General features: G+C 43.8%; 1 protein-coding gene across 3 annotated transcripts in view; it reads left to right on the top strand.

The window, feature by feature from the left end:
* LOC123110226 (nuclear transcription factor Y subunit A-10) overlaps nucleotides 1–4,359 on the top strand; it is a 4,764-nt gene extending 405 nt beyond the window's left edge. Inside the window, exons 1-6 of one of the 3 annotated variants that reach the window (XM_044530705.1) lie at nucleotides 1–149; nucleotides 421–771; nucleotides 2,387–2,487; nucleotides 2,647–2,712; nucleotides 3,194–3,337; nucleotides 3,523–4,359. In XM_044530705.1, the coding sequence (XP_044386640.1) occupies nucleotides 459–771; nucleotides 2,387–2,487; nucleotides 2,647–2,712; nucleotides 3,194–3,337; nucleotides 3,523–3,918 (1,020 nt within the window). In that variant the 5' untranslated portion in view covers nucleotides 1–149; nucleotides 421–458 and the 3' untranslated portion in view covers nucleotides 3,919–4,359. The other 2 variants (XM_044530706.1, XM_044530704.1) reach the window with 2 other exon arrangements.
* Nucleotides 4,360–9,426: the final 5,067 nt, after the last annotated feature.

A 9,426-nucleotide genomic window follows, 5' to 3' on the forward strand; every position in this document is an offset into this window, starting at 1 on the left:
GTCTTGGATCCTTTCGCCCGCCTTGGCCCCTTGCTGCTGAGATTCTCGCCGCGCACATTCACGGGCTCGCCCTTGAAAGCCCCCTGCCTCGCGCTGCGCGCTCGCTCCGGCTCTGGGCGCTGCTGAGCTGAAATCCCCGTGGATTTTGGGTACTGTAATAAATCTTCTTTTCTGCTTCCGGTAAAAAAAACATCCCAGCTTTCGGCTCGGTTCTTGGGGAATTTTGCGCTCTCTCGGTCCGGTTTCTTGATTCGCTCCGGTTTTTGATTCCGGCGACCTGCATTCCCCACCCTCCGCATTCTGTTTCTGAAGATTTTTCTGCGCCCCTCTTTGGCGGCAATCTGCGCTTCTGTTTCTGATTTAATCGGTGCTCAGTCTCAATCTGTGTTTGCTTGTTTTTTTTGGCGCTCTTGATTGCAGCAGGTTGGTGGGCGCTTAGTCACATCCGGACCGCCGCAATGATGAGCTTCAAGAACCACCATGAGGGGTTTGCGGGGCAGCAGCTGCTCGCCGCCGCCGCCGCCGCCGCGAGCCAGGTCTCCGGTGGGGCGCCGCTGCCCTGGTGGGTTGGGTCCCAGCTGCTGTACGGCGAGCCGATGGGCCACGGGAAGGCGCCGCCGGCCGTGCCCATGTCCATGTCGCCGCCGGAGGATGCCTGCCGGGACGGCCAGTTCCAGGTCGTGCCGAGGGCCCAGGCGCTGCTGGACGCCGTGCCGCTGCCCATGGGGGAGAGGGGCATCCCTGAAGCTCTCAAGTTCTCCATGGCTCATGGTGAGGCTGCTCTGTCCCCATCCTTTGAGATAGGTGTTTGTTTTGTGGCGTGAGATGAGGCTGCTCTACTCTGCTACACTTGCTAGTAGAAAAGAGTAGATAGTGGTGTGACACATGTGAAGCACGGACACATGGCTGGGTTCAGCTCTCAGTAATTTAAGTTTTAGTATTCACACACACAGAAAAAAGATTCAGTACAAATTTGGCAATGTTTGTAGTATATATAGACATACAAAATGCAGTTCTAGGAGAGCTTAGGTAATGTGAAGTGCACATAGTAGGGTGGTGTTTGTCTCAGACAATAGGGTTCTTACAAGAAAACCGCGTAATGCGCCGTGAGAAGAGTATGATGTGCCATGCCCAATGAACTAATTAAATCTGTGCATGTTAGTAGAAACGAGTAGAGAGTGTTGTGATACATGTGAATGACACAGGGTTTGGTTCAGCTCTCGGTAATTTAAGTTTCAGTACAAATTTGGCGCTATCTGTACCTATTTCTCGACATAGGTAGACAAATTTGGTGTTGTTCAGAGAAAGGTAGATAATTTTTTAGTATGAAGTGTAAACCCAGATACTAGAATGCTTACCGCAGTGTGAATATGTGAGTTAATTAGCTTAAATTAGATAAAAACTTAGTACTTTCCAATCTGCAAAAAAAAAGAAAAGATGGTTATCTTTGGTAAGGGAAATATAGGGTAATTTTTAACAAATCTTGCACAGAGGTGGAATCTGTATATGTTGTGACAAGCGGATGATGAGTCATGCTGGATGAGGGCTGGTTGGATTCTTCTAAATTAAGGTCTTATGTGGATGCCATTATTCATTGACACCATTTACATTACATAATCAATTCAACAGATATTTTTGTACCGCTTTCACTCAAAGGCTAAACCTTGGACAGTTCCATGAATACTACTACATCAAGGGTCAATTTGGTGTTTAAATTTATGGCTACAAAACAGAGTAGATTTGGGTGGAAGCCTGTGACCTTCCTACTTATATCCCTTGAGCTCTTTTAGATTTACTGGTCCCTTACGGTTCTAGCACAAGCATTGCCAATTTGTGTATACCTTGATTCAGAGATCAATCACATCTTGATTCAGAAAAACCATACTGCACAATTTGCTGTTTCTGAAATGAGAAAAGCACCCCAGCACATAACTATTCTGTAGGCACATGCCATGAAAATTCTGACATTTTCTTGGGTTAAAAAACATTTTCTTATGTTCAGCCATGGCATGACACCAAAAGAACCTAGTATGTAACCTAATACGCCTTGTAGAAAATCTGATGCTATATAGATTCGATCCTTCTGAAACTTATCCTTTTTTTATGAACACAGAAACTTATGCATTTGATATGAAAAATTGAACATCATAAGTCAAATTGCCATGGGTTCATGGATCCACAGCTTTTTAGCACATGTTCTTCTGAAATGTAATGCCATGTAAGCGTGTCAATGAGAGTAGAAGGATTTCCCTTTGTCAGTTAAAGACTCCTATCATGCATGACTTTCTCTCTCTAGCAACTTGAATGACTGTCGTATTTGAAAGTACAGACCTACTTCTGTTTTTATGGACCTTGGAAATGTGATTGATGGTGCATTTGGGTTCAGGTAAAGGAGGGAACAGTTCTGAGCACTCTGCCCCTATCACTCTGCAGTCACCATTCACAGAGTATAATGACCACTTTGAGCTGGGCCTTGGCCAATCTGTGGTGAGCTTTTCCCACTCTTTCGGTTTATCCGTATGAATAATGGTGACAAACCTGTGATTAAATTAGTAATGCATTTAGGACTTTGCAACCTTACAGTTACAAATGCCTTTCTGAATTTACTTAGCCTTGAGTTCATCAATGCCTTCTGATACTTTTCAGATTTCCTCCAACTACTACTCTGATCAGCAGTATGGCCTACTTTCTTCTTATGGAATGAGATCAGCGGTAATGTGCATTTAGTTTTTAATGAGCCGTATATATGTACAGAACTTCAGTCCAGTGTTCATCTGAATTCCACAGTTTGAACAATCTAGCACAAAGTTTCCATAAAATGGTTCATAGTGCTAGTTATATTATGTATATGTAATTTCTGAACATGAAGTGTGTGCTTGATCCTTTTGATTTCTTTTAGTGCAAATATGAATCTTTAATTTTCTCAATAAGCAACAAATGAAATCTGGTACAGAGTGTACACTGAGTACAAAGTGAACATTCTCAAAGCATTGTGAATAGCAATTGCATGGTGAAGCTTTCTTGGCTTAATGTCAGGAAAGTGTTCTGGGGTATCTTTTTTTCATTGACACCAAAAAGGATATATAATAGGGTTTATCTTTGAGTTTGTAAGCCTGAATCTTGTATACAATTTATTTTATCTAGTAATGTATGATATCTAATATGTTCCTCCATTTCCCTTTGTGCAATGCAGTCTAGCGGGCGTATGCTTATACCACTGAACATGCCTGCTGATGCGCCGATTTATGTGAATGCAAAGCAATATGAAGGCATCCTTCGTCGCCGTCGTGCTCGCGCCAAGGCAGAGAAGGAGAATAGGCTGGTCAAGGCCAGAAAGGTATGGCTCGCCTTCTCAAGTACTCCCTCCGTTCCAAAATAGATGACTCAAGTTTGTACTACAAACTTGAGTCATCTATTTTGGAACGGAGGGAGTATAAAACAGGGGACGTTTATTCCACCATGGCATGCAATGCAAATGTTCATCTTTCTTTCGCACTCATGTGAGTGCTTTCTGCAATGCAGCCATATCTTCACGAGTCACGCCATCTTCATGCAATGCGCCGTGCGAGAGGCTCCGGTGGACGCTTCCTCAACACTAAGAAAGAGACCAATGGAAAAGACACTGGTGTTGGGAGCAAGGCGATGGCCGGTAACCCGCTTATGCGCCCAGCTGCATCTCTCAGTTCAGAGATCCAGCACTCTGAGCAGGGAAACCGAAGCAGTGTCTCCAGCCTGTCTGGCTCAGAGGTGACAAGCCTGTATGATCATGAAGATGTGGACCATTACCACAACTTTGAGCACCTCCGGACACACTTCTTCACCCCGCTCCCGAGCATCATGGACGGCGAGCATGGGGCCGGCAACCCCTTCAAGTGGGCAGCAGCCTCCGATGGCTGCTGCAACCTCCTCAAAGCATGACTTGAGGGGGTGACGGGCAGCCGAAATATCAAGAGATGGCGCAAACCGGCAGCATCTGCCGGCATTGTGTCCAGCTCCAGGGCAGGGGTCTGTCCCTGCCGTCATCTGGCTGTCCGCGGGCAATTCATTCTTGGCTCATGGCATCGGTAGTGCTTTCGCTCATCGCCTACTTGTCCTCGAAACTTCAGTGCTAGTTTCCAGGACCCTGTGGTGAGTGGAACACCCCCTTTGCCATACAAAATATTATCTAGGTAAGTGCTGCTGCTTGCTACCATCATCTGACCGTTTCGTGGTAGCAGGTTTAAGTTTGTATTTGAATAAATGTCTGAAACTTCAGACTAGTTGGAATGGTACTGGAACTGGAGTTTGTATGAAGTATTGTATCCCTTTTGTTTGGAGAAGTATTGGAGTATGTTAAGTAGACTTGGTGATGTGTTGTAATAGTTGGCTTGAAGGTTCTGCGTGTAGACTTGGTTTGTTTGTACTCTGGTGTTTTAACACCTGAATTCAGTGATGTACTGAGACTTGGCATGGTTTGTGAAACTCTTTATGCATGGTAAATTCCACTTGCTTCACACCTGGAACTGCCAATTTGCAAGAAGGCATTGCTGTTTGCTTGATCGGAAACTCGAGGAAAGTGAATTTGTTTTGGCTAGCTCTTTGTGATATAAATAGTAACAGTTTTGCTAAAGCACATTAAGATGTGCCATAAGTATTGCACATCTAAGTCATATATTCGTGTGGGTACTTCCTTTTTTTCTTTTCATTTTTCCTGTTATGCTTGATTGACTTGAGATTTGTGTGGGTTTTTTCTTTTTTTTCTTTTCCTTTTTCTTGTTATGCTTGATTGAGTCACTCAAATGTGCAATAACTATGGCATATCTTGATGTGCCCTAGACAGATCCTGAGAAAAATAAATCATAAACAATTACAGATATTTCAAACAAATACCAAAGCATACGTATAATAAATTAGCACAAAAGTAGTTGACAAATCGTAATCGTAATATTTCAAAAATGAGCTGTTTTACGGTGATTGGGTTAGTACTCGGAGTACTTAGCAGTACTTACATGTCTGATCATGTCTGATTTTTATTAGCCGTTCGATCTTGCGGGGAATTTTAATTGATTAAATTTAATATGTTAATTGCGATAAGGGCATAATGGTCCAGGGGGAAATATCTTTTCTTGAACCGATCACCTGAGGACCAGATCCATGTCTACTCGATCCAGTTCAGAATCCTCCTCCGATGTATTCGTCGCCACTCGCCGCTCCTGACCTTCTCCGTCCTCGACCTGCCTGGTGAGAGGAATAAATTCATCGTCCTCGTCCTTCTTCGTCCCCAGCCCCCCACGCCGTCACCGAAGAAGAAGAAGGCCGGATCTGCGCCGGCTGAATCGACGGGGACGGCGGCGGGCGATCCCATCTCTCCGCGCGTACCATCATTAAGGTATGAATCCGGCTTGGCGTTCTGCTCGTTCTCTTGGCCGTTGCGCCCCTCTACCGTGCATGCAGTACAACCTCAACCCCACAAGATCCGGGTAATTTAGTAGTATGCGAGATTTGTACGGACTAGAACAACGAATGGAAAGCTTCATCGTGGCATAGTTTCTCTTGAGCTAATCGCGTCATGTTAGTTTAACTAAGATGTTGAGGGCATTGCTTACTTCCTTTGGTACCGCAGAAAAAAGTGACATACTTGACGTTTGAGATGAGATATACTAAAGGAAGATGAGATACTGGTTCCATAGTTGACTTAATTTAGTTTATTAAAGTCATCATCACTTTAGGTTTGCATAGTGCATGAAATATAGTTTAAAGGAAGATAAGATACTACTTATTGGACGTTGATGATTGGTTTCCCTCACATGTCAAAAGAGCAAAGTCTTTTCCATGCACTTGTCTTTGCCTATGAGCTATTTTACACCTGCAACATTGATAAACAGAAAGATGTTGATGATTGGTTTCCCTCACATGTCATATGCAGGAAGACATGGCGTATGCAAGTGATGAGAGTATGTTCGAGTATCTAAATGTTGTCAGCAAGATGTTTGATAGTGAGGCTGAAGGCTATGAATTCTACAACAAATATGCTCTTGAAAAAGGTTTTAGTGTGAGGAAAAGCTACGTTGAGTGGGATGGATCCAACAAATACATAATTTTAAGGAAAATTATGTGTAGTCGTCAAGGGTTTCGCGAAGAGAAGCACATGAAAAGAAAGATGGAAGATAGAAAGAGGAGGCCACGAAGTTTAACTCGTGTTGGGTGTAATGCTAAATTGGTCATTACGAGACAGGAGGAAACCGGTCTGTGGCTTGTCAAGGATTTCATCGATGAGCACATCCATCCTCTAGCCTCACGGGATCTTTCTTGTCTGCTGCGTTCGCAAAGACGAATTAGCGATGAGCAGAAAACGGACATTGCGGACATGAAAAAATGTGGGATCCGCAAATACCGTATTATGGATATTTTGTGCTTTCAATACGGTGGATTTGATAAGGTTGGATGCATAAAGAGGGACATTTATAATTTCTGCCATGCTAATAAGCAGAAGACAATCAGCGCCGGTGATGCTAATACGGTGATCATGCACATGATGGCGAGGCGAGAGCGAGATGTGGATTTTTTCTTCAAGTACTTGGTAGACGAGCATGGCCATCTGAAGGGACTGTTCTGGGCTGATAGTCGATCGCGACTTGACTACGAGGCTTTCGGAGACGTCATTGTTTTCGATAGCAGATACAGAACCAACAAATACAATCTGCCATTCGTGCCGTTTGTTGGGTTGAATCACCACCGGAGCACTGTCATTTTTGGATGTGGTATAATTTCTCATGAAACTAGCCAGGCATACGAGTGGATGTTGCGGACCTTTTCTGATTGCATGGCACAGAAGCATCTGATATCTGTGATCACAGATGGGGACCTTGCAATGCAGAGAGCAATCAGGGTGGTCTGGCCAGACTCAAACCATAGACTATGTATATGACACATTCAGCAGAACATTGTACGCCATCTTCATGATGACGACGTAAAGGAGGAATTCAGATCTTTCATTTATGATACTTCTTCCATTGAAGAGCATGAGATAGAATGGATAAAATTCTTACAACGGAATAAATTAACCAGTGAGGAGTCTTGGCTGCATCAGATGTATCAGATGAGAATGTTGTGGTGTGCTCCATATCTTGAGGGGCGTTGTTTCCTAGGATTGAGCAGCAATCAAAGGAGTGAGAGCTTGAACTCTATGCTACATACGCATCTTGAGGGTAAGATGTCGTTGTTTGAAATGCTAGAGCACTATGAGCGTTGCCTTGCATCGCGACGGATTAACGAAGCTCTCCAAGACGTCGAAGCCTTGCAGTCCGTTCCAGAGGAAAATACTTCGCCGCTTGAGAAACACGCCGCAACAGTTTTCACACCTAGTGTCTTTAAGATGGTCTTATGGAGCATAGATGCTGTCAGCAAATGTCAGATCAGAGAGATACTAGATGGATCAAAAGATTCCACTTATGTTGTGTCCAAGCAGGAAAGAATGGATAAAAAGTTTGGAGTGCGCATTGAAGAGCAAGGAGGTCTTTTGCACAGGGTGAGTTGTTTTTGCCGTAAGCTGGAATGTGCAGGCACACCATGTTCCCACATTTTTTTTACATATTGGGGATTTTAAAACAAACAATTCTGCCCAGTTGTTGCGTTCCCACTAGGTGGACTATGAATGCAAAATGTGCATACGCACCTACCAGAAAAAACCAGATGTATGACTATTCGGTAAGCCTGCAGAGGTACCGCGAGTTGCGGAATTGTAGTCACGCCACAAGTTTCAAGGCATGCCACTCTAATGAGGACTATCACCGTCTAAAGATGCTTTTGCAAGCACAACATCATGGCAAGCAATCAAGTTTTGAACAAGCTGACAACAAGGAGTCAACTAATGCTCAGCATAACAGTATTAGGTTTGGCCCGTTGATGCCGCACTCGGAGAAAGTTGATAAGGTTCTGGATCCCGTGCATGTGCCAGGCCAAGGTGCACCGAAGAAAAGGATGCAGGCAAAGACAAAGAAGTCAAGATCACAGAATATCTGTGGCTATTGCAAGAATCCTGGTCACAATCGACGTAAATGCGCTAAATTGCTAGAGGTACGAAATATGTTCATATTTATTTTTTGCATGTGTTTTACTCATAATTGATGTCCATGTGATTTATTCTATTCTTCTGAGTAGGATCTCGAGGCTGAACTGTGATGTCTACATACAGCATGAACTGACGATTAGCCAGAGAAAGTCGTGTGCCATTCAGCTTTGTGTGACGTAGTATTTACATTCTATTTCATCGTGACAATAATTTAGTGAAGTGCAGTTGTACTGCCATGTTACTGTATTAGATCGACATCTTTCGTTTTCATTTTCTATGTGTATCATTTGAGGTCCAACTTTAAGAATGATGATGTATTTCGAACAGGAATAAGGGCTAGCATGCAACACTTGTTATTTTCGAGTAGAATAATTTTTGTGATGTATTTCTGCACGCACGCACGGTCGCCAGACGGATCTCTCGTGCGATCCCACGGTCTGCATGGCTCATGCATGGCAGGCCGTTTTCCTACATCGACCCAAACACCGGCCCATCCGAGGTTGCAGCTCTGGACGGCCCACGTCGCGTACGATCTCGCGCGTTGTTCTCGTGTAACTAAAAATAGTCCCACCTTGCCCCTCGACCAGCTCCTTTACCTGCTTAAATACCTTCATCGAGGTGATTTTAGCAAGCGTTGGTCCTCATTGTAGGATGAATATGATTCTTCACCCTTACTATGGTTGTCATGCATATTCATAATCATCATGCATATTCTTCATTTAGAGATCATTAATGACTGACGTATTTTTTAAATAAGCAGGGCCCAGTAGGGTGTGCTTGGAAATATTTGAGAAACCTCCATGCACGTTCATCTTCGCTGCATGCAAATCGGGCGACAGCCGCTGTGCCAGCAGCTGTCAAGGCCTTGATGAATCACTATTCACATGCAAGTCCCCGACTCTTGCATGTAGGTGCCTGGTTTTTGCATGAAGGTCCTTGGGTCGCATCATTGGTTGAGGAAGTATCTCTAGAGTTTTCGAACTGACATTGCCCACCACCTCCTCCAAATCACCCAAATCACCTCCTCCAAATCACCGCAATTTTCTTGTACATGGTGACCCACATGTGCCAAACATGTCTATGAAAGAAATTTTTGAAAAAAATTATTTTACAATGCCCCCTTGAGGCATAGACTGATGTTTTCAGCAGTCAGTCTAGAGGGCATTATAAATTCAAAAAAATTCAAAAAATAGAAAACCTTGGAAACCTAGAATTGTTTGTGCAAGAGATCATGTGTGCCAAAATAGAGGTGATTTGGAGGTGGTTGAAAAAATGCCCGCATTCCGGAGGGACCATTTGGTCTTTTAACTTAAGCCAGTTTTTGAAAAAAGGTGAATTTTTCCACCACCTCCAAATCACCCCAATTTTCTTGTACA

This window comes from Triticum aestivum, chromosome 5B (genome assembly GCF_018294505.1).
Source record: "Triticum aestivum cultivar Chinese Spring chromosome 5B, IWGSC CS RefSeq v2.1, whole genome shotgun sequence".
NCBI classification, from domain to species: Eukaryota; Viridiplantae; Streptophyta; class Magnoliopsida; order Poales; family Poaceae; genus Triticum; species Triticum aestivum.